The sequence below is a fragment of the Oncorhynchus kisutch genome, linkage group LG22, assembly GCF_002021735.2.
Source record: "Oncorhynchus kisutch isolate 150728-3 linkage group LG22, Okis_V2, whole genome shotgun sequence".
Taxonomy (NCBI): domain Eukaryota; kingdom Metazoa; phylum Chordata; class Actinopteri; order Salmoniformes; family Salmonidae; genus Oncorhynchus; species Oncorhynchus kisutch.
Window position 1 is genome coordinate 6414568 of NC_034195.2, and position 18926 is coordinate 6433493.

At 47.2% G+C, this 18926-nt stretch overlaps 1 protein-coding gene across 3 annotated transcripts in view; it reads right to left on the reverse strand.

Annotated features, from left to right (window-relative positions):
* znf609a (zinc finger protein 609a) overlaps positions 1-18926 on the reverse strand; it is a 179390-nt gene that overhangs the window by 13921 nt on the left and 146543 nt on the right. For all 3 annotated transcript variants that reach the window (XM_020470028.2, XM_020470030.2, XM_020470032.2), the window contains one exon: positions 9727-9958. In XM_020470028.2, coding sequence (XP_020325617.2) covers positions 9727-9958 — 232 coding nt within the window. The remainder of the gene's footprint in view (positions 1-9726; positions 9959-18926) is intronic.

The following is an 18926-nucleotide window of genomic DNA, read 5'->3' on the forward strand; positions in this document are numbered from 1 at the left end:
AACTGATAAGACACAGAAAGCAAAGATGTAAACAAAGTGATCTCCGTACTTCCGCATGTTGAGCTTCGAGGGCTGCTGGGGTTTAGACCGACAGATAATGAGTTTATTCCTCACTGAAGAGATAAGGGGCGGGGTTGCGGTGGGGGGGAAGGGCTGGCTGGCGCACTGGACAATGAGAAAATTCAGAGATGACTCGTCTCCATCTGTTGTAGCGTTAGCCTAGCTTTAGTATAATATAATGCCATTTAGCAAGCGCTTTTACACAAAGCAACTTACAGTCATGCGTGCATACATTTTACATATGGGCGGTCCCAGGGAATGAACCCACTAGCCTGGCGTTATTGGCGCCATGCGCTACCAACTGAGCTACAACGGACCAGGTGACCCACCACACAAAGCACTGGGGAGTGTTTCAAATAGAAAACAACAAACAAAAACCTCACTCACTTCCACACTACACATAACCCCCCCAGGCACTGAACCTTCCCAGAACAGAGTCTGAACATGGAGGGAGACTACGCAACATTAAGTCTTCTCAGGCTAAACAATACAAATGTGTGTCAGTCTCTCTCTTTCTCTCCGTGTGCAGATGTGTTTCCCCTCCCAGCGAGTCTGCCTGGGGTGTTTAGGGCTTGTATAAGTGAGACAGTCCTGTTGGAGAGTTGCTCATTGTAGAGAGAGAGAACGCCTGGCTGTTTTTTTTCATACTTGCGGTGTGGGACTGTCAGTGGCTGTTTTGCATACCTCTCAGCAGACTGCGCCTGCCAAGAGCAGCAAACTGGAGCAGCAGACAAGCCCAAACTCAGACAAAAAGCTCAGCTCGCTGGGGTTTTCACTCATCCAGAGAGCATGAAGAGCAGATCTCCGGATAGGGTTGGAGGATTTGGGGGCAATTCCTTTTCCTTCTTCATGGCTGAGTTGCAAATCTTTCAGGACTTTATAAGGGTGTGTGTGAGTGGATGTGTGAAGGAGTCAAGTAGTCTCTGTGAACTAGGCAACCAACCCCCCCTCTGAAATCTCTAAATCCCCCACTTGCTCCATCTTGGTTTATCTCCTTTCTCACTGTTTGCTAAAAACATCTGCGTTAGCCTGGCACATTTGTATCAAACTGAGGAACCAGAAAGGTCCAGAAAGAGTAAGTAGACAAGAGCAAAAGAGAAAGAGACAAGAGAAATGTAGACAGAAAAGAGCACAAACAAAGTGAATTGGCGAGATGCACTGAGTGAGAAAGAAGCTAGGAGAGACATGAACCGGTTGGCCCCATGTTGATTCTTAAGTGCAGCAGCTAGGAACCTTGTCATTTCACATCCCTTCCCCTCCCACTACCCCCGCAGAGCAACAAAGACCACCTCCACCACCACCTCCAGCCCTGCTCCCCTAACCCCTCCTCGCCTCCCCCATCAAAGGCCTCCCTAATGGCAACAAAGAGCTGACAAGCTCCCAGAGGGAGCCTGGGGGTCCGGGGGCCTCTCCTGACTGGGTCACCAGTTTAATAATCTTTACCCCAGTGGACGCCCTTCCATTAATGGGTGGGCATGGTCCCCGTAATCCTCCTCCCTTGCACCCTTGAGGCCCCCCGGACCCCACGGTGGGTCAAGTCTACAGGCACTCGGAGGCCCCCAGGGCACTGTGACCCCTGCTACCGGGGGCACCGTTCTCATTTAACTTGTCGTATTATACTTTACCCATTCATCCAACTGCAGGTCAAATAGACTACAGTGGACAAAAGCCATCTATGTAAGTGGAGGAAGGGCGAGAAAAGGGCCTGTGTTATTGTCACCCCGCTAGTGCACAGTCCTAGCCAGCCTGAGAGACAATGTTCTCAATGGTTGTCTAAAAGGCATTGTAATGACGGGAGCTGTGTGGGATTATGTAATATCTTTGACAGTGCTGACAAGAGTGGGACAGGATTATGAGTGTTTGATAAAAGGCCTTAATCTGTTTGCTCAAGTGAGGAGGGGAGAAGGAACAGTGGCGATCAACTGCAGGGATAAATGAATAAAATCCCTTTCCTGTTAAATGGTAACTGATAAACTCCACCATCGTGACTCAGCCTTTCTGTGGCATTGGATTACACTCTCCCACACACAAAGCTAGCTGGAACATTATAGCTTTGACTTTGGTGCTTAGAGCTGAAATCTGTGGTGGTGCTGGGCTTTCAAAAGTGATCATGTTATCATCTTGTTCCAATAAGGACAAAGCCTTCCCTTACGAAAAAAGATTGAAGTCAGAGTGCAGTTCAACTGCAGTACAATGCAGTATAACTGCAGTTATTCCACAATTACTTTGACCAAAATACCACAGTCGACTGCAGTTACTGCACTTTCCAAACTGCTAGATTTTTTGTAAGGTTTAACACAATATGGCACTTCAATTAAATGTGTCTCTGTAAACGTGCCAATATGGATACCTCAGGCGCTTCTCCTATTTTTGTTCAAATAATTGGACGTAGCCTAAAAACTGACATTTGGGTAGGTAGACGACGTAAACTTGTTTACCCCAGGAACAAATTAAAATATACCACCTCAGCAAGCGTCGGCAAATGGACGGGGTGAAGTTGCCATACACAACATATGTGACGTCGATAAGGTCTTGATCCTGTGGCGCAGCGGCTACGGCCACTGCCTCCTCGTGACGAGCGGGATCACATGACCAGGGTGTGGGGGTCTCCCACTGGAGAGAGCTCCTCTTTTGTAATCACCCCACTAGTCATTCAGCACAGCTGAGTGACCCGCTTAACGGGAAGAGGAGAGTGAGAGAAGACCCTTTCCCCCCCCCCAGGTTCCTTTTGAGGGCCTGACCGTCTCCCGCCCGTTCCCCCGTTGTACTAGTCCTTATGAACTGTTCTCATGTGTCTGGCCATTGACCACACACACACTGTGTACCTTTAAATCTCCATCTCAAAATGTCAACATCTAACTAAACACATGTATTCACTGTGTTAGCCACTGTGTTCGCAGAGTTGACCTCACCACCCCAATCTAGCTTTTTTAGTATGCGTATGAAAATCATTTGAGTTGTCAACAATGGAGAGGGGGAGGGGAAATTGTCATCCGGCCAGTGTCAAGTTTGCTTCAAAAACTGTCTAGTGCAGCGGGGCTGGGTTGGAGCTGGACTAGGCTGAATATACACTAGGGCTGGCTAGCTGCCTCGCTGCGGGTTGGTCCGAACCCAAGAACGAGTGAGAAAGACCATGGATGGAATGAAGGGAGGTCTAACTGGACAGATGGGGAAGACTGATTGAAAAGGAAAGAGAGAGCTGAGAACGGAGGCCAAAACCACAGCTCTGGGAGAGGCAGAGTGAAAGACTGAGGGGTGTAGTGGATGAGTAGCGAGCACGCTCCGAGCGGGCTTCACTGACACACGAACCACCGAGTGAATAAATGCCAGGGAAACTGCAGAATCCCCTCAGGGCTCCTAGCAGTGTGTGTGTGTGTGTGCATGTGCATTTGTCTGTTCAGACCGGCTCGCCTACATAGACAAACTAGACATTCCCAGTTTCCATCATCATTACATTCTTAGTGGACAGGGACAATAGCAAGCAGCGGTACCAGCTGTTCTCTCTGTAGTAACATCTCATGGGACTTTCTGACAAGCCAGGTTGGACCGAGTGACAAGGCTGAATTTTGAGCTCTGAGCTGGAAGGGCTTTCTCAGCTGTGAGGCCCAGAGCCGCCTCTTAGCGGGCTTCGCAACCAATTGTTTCAAACAGCGTGGCAGTGCTCCAACCATAAATATTTCACTCCCCACAGTTCTCTCCACTGCTCAACTCTCCGTTCCCTCCTCCTGCACATTTTTTCACCATTCTTTATCCAAACAACACGAAATTCTTCAGCAAAAAAAAAGCTGGCGTGCTTTCAATGTTGACTTAATCCCCAAATCATAACACATTAAATAAAAAATAAGGCCGGGTGCAGACGCTCGTAGCCATGGCAACCCCACAGTGGGGGCGTGAGCGTGGGTCTTGGCAGTTTCTCTTAGTTGCTCTCAAACCTCTGACAGAGGTCTGCTGCCGGGTCATTGGTGTGGGCACTGCCTGCACTGTGTTGGCACACTGTCTGCCTGACTTCTCCCTGGCATGTAGCGCCAGCCGGCCCTGCCGTGAGGGGAGTGCTGGTGGGGTGGTGGCTTTTCTGGGCGGCACTTTATGGGCACTAAACTTTTAGAGCAGTGGTTCCCAAACATTTTATAGTCCCGTACCCCTTCAAACATTCAACCTCGAGCTGCGTACCCCCTCTAGCAACAGGGTCAGCGCACTCTCAAATGTTGTTTTTTGCCATCGTTGTTAGCTTGCTACAAACACACTATACAATAAATTTATTAAACATAAGAATGAGGGTGAGTTTTAGTCACAACCCGGCTCGTGGGAAGTGACAAAGAGCTCTTATGGGACCAGGGCACAAATAATAATCATCAATCATTTTGCTCTTTATTTAACCATCGTACATATAAAAGCATATTTGTTAAGCGAAAATTGTGAATAACTCACCACAGGTTAATGAGAAGGGTGTGCTTGAGAGGATGCACATAACTCTGCAGTGTTGGGTTGTACTGGAGAGAGTCTCAGTCTTAAATCATTTTCCACAAAGTCTGTGCCTGTATTTAGTTTTAGTGAGGGCCGAGAATCCACTCTCACATTGGTACGTGGTTGCAAAGGGCATCAGTGTCTTAACAGTGTGATTTGCCAAGGCAGGATACTCTGAGCGCAGCCCAATCCAGAAATCTGGCAGTGGCTTCTGATTAAATTCAATTTTCACAGACCCGCTTGTCGTAGTTTCGACGAGTCTCTCTTGTTCAGATATCGGTAAGTGGACTGGAGGCAGGGCATGAAAGGGATAACGAATCCAGTTGTTTTTGTCATCCGTTTCGGGAAAGTACCCTGTGTAATTGCGCACCCAACTCATGCAGGTGCTTCGCTATATCACATTTGACATTGTCCGTAAGCTTGAGTTCATTTGCACACAAAACATCATACAATGATGGAAAGACCTGTGTGTTGTCCTTGTTAGTGCAGACAAAGAAGAGCTCCAACTTCTTAATCATAGCCTCAATTTTGTCCCACACATTGAATATAGTTGCGGAGAGTCCCTGTAATCTTAGAAGCAGATCATTCAGGCGAGAAAAAACATCACCCAGATAGGCCAGTCGTGTGAGTAACTCGTCATCATGCAAGCGGTCAGACAAGTGAAAATTCTGGTCAGTAAAGAAAACTTTAAGCTCGTCTCTCAATTTTAAAAAATGTGTCAATACTTTACTTTGCCCCTTGATAATCAGCGCACTTCTGTATGTTGTAAAAGTGTTACATGGTCGCTGCCCATATCATTGCATAATGCAGAAAGTACACGAGTTCAGGGGCCTTGCTTTAACAAAGTAAACCATTTTCATTGTACTGTCCAAAACGTCTTTCAAGCTGTCAGGCATTCCCAAGCAGTAAGAGCCTCTCGGTGGATGCTGCAGTCTACCCAAGTGGCGTTGGGAGCAACTGCTTGCACGCGCTTTACCACTCCACTATGTCTCCCTGTCATGGCTTTTGCGCCATCAGTACAGATACCAACATGAGCAGCAGCTACGTTTGGCTTCATACGGACAGTTAGTGGAATTCCTGCGAGATAGTAACGGTTAATGTGATTGGTTGTTAATTATTTGACTAGACTACCTGTATTTGACACTGTGTTGGTTATTTTGTTGAACACTAGATGTCTTGTTTCACTTCCAAAAATAAAATGAAACCAACTCAGGCGAGAGAAAAACCTCACCCGTTGGGAAATATAAACGGACTGTTTGAAAATGTTTAGAAAAAACCACTGACATTTTAGAATCATCAGCAGCAGTATGTGGGGAGACTGGAAGGGGCTGACGATGCTACAACAGCGAGCATGACCCCCGGAGGTCAGGGTCCAATCCCCGCAGGATTTTCATTATTTCCAGGCCCAGCATTGCTGCCAAATGCCACACCTCTCTACCTGCCGAATTTCTCGCTCTTCCCAGCAAGCAGAGATGTGTGAGTGTGGAATCCCTGGCTGCTTTGACTGACGGTGTGTCTGTGTGTTTGTGCTTAACCCATAAGAGTCTAAGCCCTGTCTAAGCTGCGGGAAGGGGGGATCTACTAAGCTCTATGGAATTGTTTTAAGAAGGTCATACCAAGTATCATTTTGCTATTTGATAAAACATTAAGAGCCCTTGAAGTACCCCCCCCCCCCAAAATAAATAATATATTTTGGCCTTTGTCTCTATGAACGCATTGAATAACAGATCCAAAGGAATGTTGTTCTGAAATACATATTAGTGTGTAGCCATAACTGTTTGGAAGCTACAGACAAAAGTTGGCAGGTCGGCTGTACCGACTTCAGACGAGTCGCAAAACGGAGAACACCATCGTGTTTGTGAGAGTCTCATCTTTCCATAGGGGCCATAATAGTTTTGTAGGCCAAACCGTTCAGACGCTGCAGACGATTTTGTGAGAAAACCGATTTTCGGGATGTCTCATGGTCTGACAAACACGCTCTCACTCTCCTTTCACTGCAGGGAAGTGTGACATAGAACGATTGATATGCATTTTTGGTATGCCAAAAATACTGATATCTCCAGCTTATTATCTATCTGTGGAAGACCATCTCCAATGAACTGCCAGCTGCCTGAATTGTTCATTTTTTTTTTTTCTTAAAGCGACTTGGAGATTCTGTATTAGAAACGCTAGCTATATAAAGCAAATTTATTATTGTTATTATTAGTCATATGAATGTGTTTTGCTATTTTTCTGATAAATAATATGAAAAACAAGGTAGTGTTAGAGGGCGCTTCTCGTCTAAGGTCATTTTAATGGCATGAGCTATTCTTTTTATTACGCAAATGAGAGTTCCAAGGGGGCACAAACATCGACCTTAGGGGGTTAAACGAGCATGTGTGTGCATCAGGGGTGGCGCCTCCAACCCAGCCTGCACTTCATTCACCCTGTCAGGTCCAGCATGGGGCTGCTCATTTATCTACATGGCAAAATAAAATAAATACTGCACGGCTAAGAAGGTCAGCATTCAGTAATCAAATATCCCTAGCAAAGGTTGGTGTCCTTTATTAGAGAACGAATAAAACAAGGCGACCCACTTTAATTAAGGAAGCTGGGGATATGGAGCTGATGAGCTGAGCGATGTGCAATTGCACCAACAAGGGGGAAAATACGCAGAATATATTGACTAACAACGCGTATTAAAATCGGCAGCCTCTAGCGCCTTAGAAATCCGTGAAGAGGCAGATGACGTCACCGTGTGGGAGGGGGGGGGGTAACCTTGCCTTGCCTGCTCTCCTTCCACACTCCTTGCATCTCTCTTCTGCTCTAAAGCAGATGCTGTTGAGCCTCTGATGTCGATGGCCTATTGTTTATCCGAGAGGCTGCTCCCAGTGCTTACTCTCCGCGTTCGTCAGGCGAGGAGGAGTGGGGGGGGGGGGGGGGGGGGGGGGGCTGCTGCGGTAGGAAGAGTCCTGGGGGGGGGGGGGGGGGGGGGGAGGCAGCTAACGCCGCATGAGCCACACGGCGACCGCCTCAAACGAACCATTGAATCAATACTAGAGGGAGAGGAGGAAGAAGGGTGGGAGACATAGTAGAGGGGAGGATGGGATGAGGAGGAGAGTCGCTCTCTCTCAGCAACCGCCACAGGGTGAACTGTGAGTTAAGCCGAAATCGCACAGAGAAAAGCTGTCAACTGCGTCAAAATGTGTATGCGCGAGTCAACCGACGTACACTGCCTAGCGCGTGCCAATGTTATTGTCATGCCAATCCATAATAAACAGTTGTACTTGTTTTGTTCGCTATGTAGCCCTTGTGAATGATTGTTGCGTGTTCCTTTTGACTCACCTTGTACGTCCTACGGGAGCGTCCGTACCTGCCTGTGTGAGGAGAGTTGTAGCTAAGACACCCGAGCAGTTTAATAAAGAATTTAGCGAGTCTCCTTCTTTCTACATAACAGTATTCTCTTTTGAAAGCGGGAGTTTCTCGAGTTTCCCAGCCGTGAAAGGAATGCCTGTGATCAAAATCCACACAGATGGGCATAGCGTCATTCCCCCCCATGTATTGTTGGCACTGGCAGTTAAACTTATCAACACTAAATAGGCACTTTTTAACTATACATGTCACAATTCCAGATGCAACAATGCATAGTCTATTTTCTGGCAATTTATTTGCTCATTTGACCAGCATAGCTTTATAAACAACCAAGTCTCGTTCTTCTACATACAGTAAACAGTATTCTCTTGAGTCCTTGAGTTTTCCAGCCGTTGAAATCAACACAGGTCGGATGCAATTGTTTTCAAATATATATAGCCTATTTGACTGATAAACCTTAGCTTACAGCCCAATACATTTGAAACTACATCTTTAGTCTACTTAGCATAGGGAAGATCATAACGATTCCTCTAATTCCTTTTCTACAAACGACACATGCAATTGATCAGCTCATTTTACCAGCATTGCTCTGCGTAGAAGTGAGGAAAATAGACTTGCTTTCTAATTTGACACGCTACGATGCCATAGACGCTCACTGCCCATCTGAATTCTCTCATTCAGTCATATGCATTCTATTTCCGGCGTGAGCACGGGTCGTTCGCGTACTGTGTTGTCACACCATGGCAGTGGGGGTGATGGAATGCGCGAGAGAATGCGGGCGAAGTGCCTCCTGACAACGTTCCGCTTGCCGGTAAATCACGGCCATTTGAATACGCTGCTGCGAGTCTGACCAGGGCCATTAGCGGGGGGGATAAACGACCGGCCCGACGCTAGCCACCCTCGGGATCCTCTCTGTTGATGCATTTCCCGATAAAGCTCCAGATACTCCGGAGCCCTGATTTATTCATGGCCCTTAAAGAGGTTGGGAGTAAGTGGCTTGCAGATAGCACCACCTCACTCAGTATCAAGATGGGGGGGTGCGTTGCTTTTTCCCCCTTCCTCCGGAATCGGATAGGTTTGTAAGCGACTGTAAACAACACTGTGGATGCGCCATGTGTTCTACCACCCCTGCGCTGAATCATTAAAAGGCAGTCTGGTGTGCTGAGTAGTCCTTCACTTTAAACACATTAGCGGGCCTGTGGGGGAAGAGCTAGCTGTTCCTGCGCCCGGGGAATTGCTCCCCGACGAGAGACCAGAAGCTTTTGTGAAATGAGGTTTCAAATCTGTAATGGCTAAGTGCTGCCATGGTGATGAAAAAGAGGAGGCGGCTGAGGCAATTTCTCGTCGAGTCGTCGACTGCCTCTGCTTCCTTTCTCCATTAACAAGCGAGGGAAGAGGAGCAAAGTACTGAGAGTAGACCGGCTCACTGGGAGAACACACAATAAAGCAGACAAGACCCTTGGCCCTCAGAATGCTGATAAGCTAGCTCCAATTGTAGGCGATGGTGTAACTACAATAACCGCCTAATGCACCTCTTTGAAGAATGTCTCTTCTGCATTAATCAATGAATTATTCATCCAAAGAGGGCTTACAGATGAAGCCTATTTATGGCAGAGGATAAACGAAAACAGAACATCTTGCTTTTCCCCTCCATCTTGGACCTTTTATCGGGACGTCCTACATAAAATATAGGCCGAAGGATTTCAGTGGGTGAGCACACACTTAAACCACTGAACTAGGGTTCATCATGAAATAAATCCCAGCCAACATTTCCTTTTTCCACAAAAAAATTAATAAATCCATACACATTGTTTATCCCTGTATTCCCTTTGCCCGGAGATCAGTCCTTACCGTCCTCGGTCTCCTGCCAGACAATGCCCTCCAGGTTGACGCTGGTCCCGGGCTCGCAGGGCCCCAGGCACTCGGGATCAGTGGCCAGGGCCACGTCCGTCGTGTTGGACGCCACTGAGCGAGTGCGCACCATGATCTGCTCACAGGGCGAGGCGATGCTTTCATTGCGGTTGCCCACCGGCGCCAGGAGATGGAGGGGTGGAGGGCTGGGTGTGGAGACCAGAGACTCCATCTGCACCGGGAGAAAGGAGAAATTTTGATTAGAGATAACATGATAAACAAAGCTGACATCGATATGCTTAACGTGGTCTATGTCCACACAAAGGAGGCTGGCCTACATTACGATAGGCACAACGAAATGTGTAGGGTGGCAAGAAATGATTAGGCTAGATGCTCTGATACAGTGGTAGTCAGTAGCAGTCATTGCTTGTTGTTGGCAGCAGCTGCGGCGTTTCCCCTGCTGTGTCAATGTTGCCCATTGAAGATGAGGGTCATAGAGATTGAAACCCCCCTGCGGAGCCCCCCCCCCCTTCTCTTCAGCATACTGGCTCAGCTGCAGCACTGACAGTGCTGCTTCCCCTTCAGACCTGAGCTCTCAGCCTCTCACAAACCCACTGAACCCGCCTGGATGCCTGGGTTATTTGAAAGGGAAATTTCATCGTGGGGGAATCTGGATTTGTTTTGATCATGTCCATGGGTCACTCATTGCAATTCTCATTGCAACCCGCTATTGGGACAAGAGAATCGTCTGGAGTCACCTCATCTAAAGAGCTGGCTTTATGGGGGTCTAGCTAGGATGCCTTCTCTCCTGCTGTGTGAGCTAGTCAGCCATATTCAGAGAGCCGTGGTGGAAGTAACACTCCGCTAGCTTATTTAACCTTGACGGTGGGGATCATTACCATCCTCCATCATTATTATTCATGGCTGAGGACATTTAAGTGCACCGAATCATTAAAACATAAGCTACGGCTGTAATAAAGCACCCTTTTCCCCATTTCTTTTTCTCAGCTGTAGCTTCGGAAGCCATTTGATTTTGAAAATGTTATTGCTAGTTCTCGCTCAGCGTTGAGCGGGAGGAGGGGGGGCAACTTGGCAATCTAATTAGTGGTGTTTATTGACTCGCCCCACACATGAAAGTGCAGCATTTAGTAAGAGATCTCTTTTACCGTGAAATCAAACCCAAGCATAGCGGGGGAGAACAACAGACTGACATAGCAGTACTAGGCTTATGTTCCAAACAGCGACATTACCAAAACCAAACACCAAAGAAAACAGTACAGTAGAACAATCAGTACGGTGTTAGAAACGTCAACAATGAGGCCATACTTTATGTAATGAGGTCTTTCCTATTTACTATTCCGTGAGGTAAGGGAAAATATGTACAAGTAAGACTACTCCTAAAACTACACTCATCATATAATTGCTATTTCAACAAGAGTATTGATGGGACTTTAGGGAGAATTGTTTAAGACATCGCAATTGCTTGGTGTTTACTTACAATGCAGAGAGGAAGGTGCATGTACGGTGGCAAGTAGCCTAGCGGGTAAGAGCATTGTGGCAGTAACCGAAAGGTTGGCTAGTTCGAATCCCGAGCCTACAAAAAGGTGAAACATCTGCTGGTGTGGCCTTGAGCGAGGCACTTAACCCTAATTTCGCCAGGGTCACCGGTGACAATGGCTGAACCTGGCCGTGACACCACTCTCCGAGGGTGTCTTAGTGGGAGTTGGATATGCAAAACACATTTCCAATTCACACGTGTATAACACACACTTGTACATGTGTGAAATAAGACAAATATAAGCACCCACCAAATGATTATGATCACAAGCGGAGACTCCCTAATCCACTTCAGTCAACCTGGTTTCAATTTACAGCCTTTGGGAAAAGCCTGTGTGTTAAGTGCTTCAAGAGAAAGGTTGAACACACGATAATACTACTTGGAGAAACCAGGCGAAGGTTGCGCTGTGACAGATTCCTGATTCCAGACGCCAACATAATAAATCCTGGAGCTAGCCAAGGAGGAGCTGATGGGGCCGTTTCAAACCGCTGAAAAGCAGGGCTAATCAACGAGGATGTGTTCAATCAAGGCCAATCCGCAGATGGCCTCCCTCACACCACTGTAGAGAGAAAATAGGGCTTGCCCTTTGTTCCCACCACTATCCCAGGGGGGCAACGACCTGTGAACAAACAATGCAATAAGCCCTGGAGCTAGTGGAGCAGGGTGCTGAAAACTACTGGGGCAGTCAGTCAACCGAACCGCTAGTAAACGTAACAGTGTGTATTAATGGAAACCATAGCCAGTATCCGCAGCACTCATTTCTCGAGAATGTACGCCCTTATCGTAGGCAAACCCCTGTGACGGCACTACTTACGTTGTCAACTTTTCAGAGCACACCTGGGATTGTGTAGTACTGTTTGTACTCTAGAGGCTAAAGCGATGTGAAGGTTGACTTGTATGTTTGGAAGGTGGCGTGTAGGCTACAGTGAGTTGTCATGAGCTTCGGCCTAATTTACACAACAACAGATGTGCTGCGAGTATGAGAGTACTGATGAGCTTGACTCTACATCATCACCCTCATTACAAACAAACCCCCATGACAGTGTTGCTTACGGACTGACGAGCCTAATTCATTTGGATAAAAACCAACCCGTCTTGCTGTGTCGGGTAAAATAAAACACAATTGAAGAAGAGGCAAACACTGACTCCACAAAATTTGAAGCGTCTTAAAGCTTTGTATTAAAGGATATTTTGTGAATACAAGCCAGAAAAGTCCTACGTTGAAAAGAACACTTCACACCAACGTGGGGGATGTTTCGAAACGCTGTCACCACGGACGGGGCAACGACGCGCGTCGGCGATAAAACCACCATTAATGACTTCCACACCTAGGTGGTGGATGACACGAGGTATTTACATAAGGTGGCAGCCCACTCGGCAAAGAGGCTCTATTGTGAGCGAGCATACGAGAAAGGGGAGTTGTAGAAACTAGAGAGAGAGGGGTGTAGCCGAGGACGGTCACAAAAGGACTTTTTAGGGGCCCGTTTGTTGGGATTGTTGCTCTCGCCGTGTGTTTTCGGCGGTAAGCAACAAGCTCCCTAATGAATTGAGCAGAGAGAAGTGGAGCCTTTAATTGGAGCGCCAGGCAGCGGCAGCTGGTGCCTTCAGCAGCCCAGGGAGCTCTGGGACCGCCTCTTAAAGGCCCTTGTCGTCAAGGATATCATTGAGCCCTCTGAATATCAGAGATGGCGCTGCAGATGACTGCGGAGTGCAGGGGGCAGGGGTGGGCAGGGAGTGGGGTGGGGGCATTTCAAATGCATTTGGATAGGCTTGTCTTTTCAGAATTTAGATAGTGATTGTTTCTGTGGCGCTACTGTAATTGAGCCAGTCGTGAATGTTGTTGCAGCAAGGCTGGCAGGCTGACACACAAGAAGGGCTCGTCTATGATTAGCATCCAAGAGAGCACAACTTCATCAGTCAAAGCCAAATCCTCCAGTCTGGGGAAACTCCTGTGGTTGTGTGATCACTCACTCAGTGGTTGTCCTTCGATGCTAAATTCAATGTCTCTCTCTCATTCGCTCCATCACCGTGCTGGTCATGACTACAGCTCCCTGGATTTACAGTCTGGCTGTTAAAAAAAAAAATCTGACGACCACACTGTTTGCGAGGGCTCTGTGCGAAGTCACGCTCTCCCATTCCTGGGGCCTGGCGAGAACCGTACCGTCTGAGTGACTCATCACCCCACACCTTGCAGGGGAATTTTCAGGGAACATCTCAATTTTGAGATGAAACTTAACATTTTATACTCTGGCATGAGGCAAGACTTCACTCTCTCCACCTTTATAAAGACTACAGAATCACAGGGTGAATCGCTCAAACCTAAACCTGTTGCCCTTCAGAACCTGAAGACTGAGCCCACCTGTAAAGCTGCTGCGGCAGCCCATCTGCAGGACGTGAACCTCAGTCATATCTCCCTGTTTAATCAGGCTGGGGAGAAGTAAGTGAGCCCATGGCCTCAGACAGGATTACTGGGGGATTACAGTCAGGGCATCATGCTCAGCCACCTGTCCTCCTCGTGCTGCTCTCATGAAACTGATGCTTGTAAAGACAAACCACATTTTTCAATGCCAGAGGCTTAGAACACAGTCAAGTATTTATTTGCTGTTGTCGGCAGGAGTCTCCAGTATGGAAAAACAAGCAACAATTTATCATAAGCTAACGGCTAACGCTTATTTGCAAGTGTAGGCTCCATAGAGACGAAAGCAAACCTGAAAACAGCAGTGATCGAAGAGGAATTCTTCCAACCGTCGACCAAAAGCATGCTTACATACCCTAGCGTCAGATCCTTCCAAACCAAAGATGCTTACGACTGGCTCGAGAGACCACCAAACACAAACCGAAAGCTTAAGTGGAGACACCAGGAAAAGACGGCCAAACAGAAACCCTGCCTATGCATACACTATTTCTTTGCAGAAAAAAAAGGAGGGAGGCCCAGTCTCTAGCCCGGGGGAAGCAGAAATCTAAATGGATACAAAACCTCAGTGGCAGCTCCAACCCGAAGCCTACAACAAAAACATCCAGTATTCCTGGACCGGTTTCTGCTTTTGGGGGATGAAGTGCACTATTAGTGGTCGTTTGTCTCTGCAAAAGTTTTCACTTCGCCAAGCCTGCGCACACACACAATGTGCTTTGCCCACACCCTGCAACCGGGACTCGGAAGATGTAAACGGATTGCGTCTGTCCAACGACAGTTTAATCCCAAACATAAACCGTTTATGGCCTTCTTTTTACTGTTCAGCATATGATTTAAGTATTGCAAATGCAAATTGTTGCAGTGTGCCATGTTTACGAAAAGACTGCTGTGGAGATGTGGGGCTACTAGGTAAAAAGCATTTGAGATTGATTGACAAGTGAAATCATTTACGTGCCCTTAATAGGCATAGGTTCCAATAGAACCACATCGCTGTTCAGTCGATAAATATTGTCTTTATATCAATATACAGCTTCACGAAGCTAATAAGGCCATACCAAAACGGAAAGAAGTGAACGGTCCTATACTTTATAAGCCTTTTAAGGGGTAACACCCCTGCTCATGACTGTTTTTCCACATGTCGTTTTGCTGGCTGCAAAAGACCAGACCCTTGGTCTGCTAAGCCCCTGGGCATTATCTTAAGGGTCCCCACAAACCAGTGGTCTGGAAAGCATCAAACAACCATATCCACTTTCACCCTGGCAGAGTGAGGAGAATCAATGTTCCCTTAGACAGCCTTTCAGAGGCGGAAAACAATCACTCAAAAACAAGGGGAAGGGGGGAAAAGAGGTATGGAAAAGGTCTGTGGCAAAAGACGACTGGTATAATAGGAATGGAATCCCCCCCCCCCCCCCCCACCCACGGAACAAAAAATTAGGTTTTGGCAGGCGAGTGTGTTACAGCCTCAATTCCATCGAGTTCCCAGAACATTCCTCTGCGCCCCCACGCCCTCCTTTCCGCTGCCGGGTAAGTGTTTCAGGTTCAGGAACAGATCCCTGAGGCCCCCGGGTGGGTGATGTCACCTTCCCAACATCCCTCTCAGAGGGGACGGGTCACCCCCCCCCCTGCTGGGGAGGTCGGAGTCAGGCAGTGGTGAGGGAGCAGAGTTCAGGCCGTGTCAGGAGTCTCCAGTAACATCAGGAGAGGGGAAATACATCTGCCATACAAGTCCCCCTTCCTTCATAACGACAGGGGAGAGAAGTGCCCTCTGCCTAGAAACAAAAACAGAGAGAGCGATGGGGGAAAACGATAGGGATGGGGTTGATGCCACAATATTATTTTGGACAATATTATATAGATGGCCAATTGAGATATTACACAAAGCCTGCATCAACATTATGCTAAGTATTAGAAACTAAATGAAAAAAGAAAAATATATGACTTGATGCAAATTAGAAGTGAACAAGAATAGGAAATTAAGCAACAATTCTCAATAATTTCTTTGAGAGTACATTTGTCTTGGTCCACTGGCCTCTAGGCTAATTTGAACTGATTGGAGACATTCTCGTGTTTTTACAGGCTTAAATTAAAATCAGTCACCCACTGACCTTCCCCTGACCTTCCCCTTCTCTGACCCCACCATTGACTGATGCAGGTAGTAAAACACCTGTTGACATAAACGTGGCAACGTGCCTGGGATGCCTTGCTACCAGAATGCTAAGCAACACTAATATATTCAAGGACCTTACTCCTCCCACCCGCCCTCGAGGACAGTTTTTTAAACACCTAACTGAAACGAGACACCCCGCTTAATCTTCGCAAAAGTGTAGAAATAGCACGGCATTGAGAGATCAAAGTGCATCTTTCATCAATCACTCGCAACCTTTCAACTGAACCCTGTTGGTGTTGACAAAGTTGAACTAATGTCACGCTATGTTTAGATGGACCTCTCTCTGAGCAGCCTTTCAGGTTAGGAGCTCTAATCCCAACTGTGTAAACAAGCAGGCAGTGAGGACTTCAAAAGTTCCGGCAATTCAAAAGAGGACGACTTCCAGGCATTTCTCTTTGGATCTAGACATCCCCAAAACGGCCCTTGTCACTTTGATGCAGATCATGAAAAGGCTTGATAACGTTTCCATTTCGGAAACTGGCAGGAAAAGCAAAACATTCTTTTCAACAAGTTTCACAGTCAAGGTATTTTAAAAAAATGAAATAAAGACCTTGGACTATAACTTCTCGCCATAAAAGCAATACTTTCACACCACCAGTCATAACAGTCATTGGCCTAATGGGGGTAGGGGGGGGGGGGGGGGTTATTGACTTAGCAGACGCCCTGCGTAACTAAGTGTGTCAATTGACTTCAGCTTCGTAGCCTAAAGTCCACCATTGAACCAAAACCCGGGAACACCGTGCAAAGAACATGGAGTGTGTTGGAGTTGGCATGCCGAACGGCTTCCCTGTGCATGTCAAACATTATAAATGTAGGTTACATCATTTTAACGAGCTTGCCTCCAGATCAAAGGTTACCACAATTTATTCACTGCACTAGCAGTACCAGAGAGTTTCAAAAATCTGGTGGGGGGGGGGGGGGGGGGGGGGGGGGGCGGCCATTTCACACAGAAGCTGTCCTTTGCAGGACACAGTGCAATTAATCACCGTGCTGTGGTGATACTGTGTAAATCTGTGCCCATTACCCAACATGCCTCCCTTCACCCACACTGGGTCCACTGAGCATGCCCGCACCAGCACTTGGGGGAGAAGTGATGAGTCATGCACAGATGATAGGGCTAGAGGGCTGCTCAACACCTGACACACTGACATAGCCCCTATTAGACACGATTCACACAGCCACTCAACATGACTCGGAATAGCATATGACAAACACACAACCCAGAGATCTGGACAGGACAGATTCAAACTAATATCGTGGGGGTGTCCGATCTCTAAAACAGACCTCGACCACGGAACGTAACCAGAAGTAGCACACTTTGCATTTCTCATATGCCCAGAAACAACAGAAACAACAGTCAATACTGTTACCGCCATTGTTCCTCCGATAAGAAGAGTCTAAATATTGATCTCTCAGTGTCAGAGGAATCAATACAGTCAGTAGCCTTAGAAAGTGGTCTGTAAAAACCCACTACTTTCCCAACAAGTCTGCGCAGAAAGGGGAATGAGTAGTCCGTGTTAATGTTGTGAGTGGTTACACAGTTTCTGTTGAGTTAGCCGGCACCGGGCCAGAACATTCTGACGAAGGCCATACCACGGGGCCCGTGAAACAAATCAGGCACTAACTGCCCATGCCTATAATTAGGGAGGAGGATTGATTGAAAATCTGATTCGTGGAAACACAAGGCTGCCTGTAATTTGAGTTTCCCTGGGCCCTGGTAGCCGCTCTGGTGACCACACTGGAGGCACCAAATTGAGTGGTCGGGAGAGTCTTCTCCAGGCACTTTCAACCAGCCTTCCAAGACACTCTCAACCAGCTCTGCCCCCTCCCTAGTCTCTCATGGAACAGGCCTAACAGCACTGTCAAAACAAAACGACACAGGAGAACGCCTGCCAGTTTCCTGTGACCAAATGTGGTCTTTTAAATGACATGCTGCGTTGTCTGGACTGAAAACCTCAGAGAGACAGAGAAGTGGAAAATGACTAAACGCTAGCATGAGAAAAAAAAGAGAAAAGAAAACCAGCAAAAGCCCACAGAGTCGAAAGTGAAAAGCAGCGATGGGGTGGGGGTTCTGTTTCTTGTCTCCAAGCAACTCTCTAAGCCCGAGAACAAGCCTCAAACTGAAGAGCGAGAAAGAGAGAGGGGAGAAGAAAAAAACAACAAAAGACAACCACCACTTTAATAGCCCCACTGAGTAGACCAGGCATGGCTACACTGAACCCTCCCCCTTGTAACCTAGATTCACGGAGGAGGCAGTTTGTTCATAATTGCCCGGTGTCTCATTAGAGGACAGAAAACATCTTCAAGAGAAGACGCTGCTTGCCAGCATCTGGCTGCCAGCTAAAAGTACGCCTCCTCAAACATGCATCCCACAATTACATACAACAGGCCTTTGACAATTTTTTTCTCCCTCCTTCCCCTTTGAGAGGAATGGAACCAAACGGACATGTTTTCCCGGGCACTCTGCAACGGATGATTGAAAGCGACTTAAAATGGGACTGCAGACACAGCACAGAGAGACTGCCATGTTTTTTTTTTAAAGGCATGGTTTAACAGAAACAACGTTATCCCACAAAAAGACTTGAAGCCCCATTTGTTCAACAACCCACTTCTTTAAAATACCATATAAGGTTTGTATAATTGGCTAGGCCTTTTTTTTGTGAGGTAATGATCGAGACTCCCCAGTTGGTGTTTAGCATGTGAGCGTGGGAGAGCTTGCTGCGGGTGAAAGCAGACACACCACAGAAAGTGACAGGTAAAGGGAAGGTGTGAGAGAACTGCGGGCAGAAATGGCTGACGGAGTCGTGCAAGTCCAGGGCACTACAGAAACCTTTGTTTTACAGTTCACACGCAGAGCCTCCTGCTAGTCAACAGCAAGAGCTGAGCCCTGGCTAATTCAAATCACACCACCTCCCACATTGAGAGACAAAGGGTCAACATCCACCTCAACAGACCCCTTTAACCATTATTGACACAACTCAAAGAGAAGTCTAATGAGAGAGTTGGACATCAATTAAAACTGCCACAGCAAAATAGATTTCAACAGGCAAACAGCATCACAA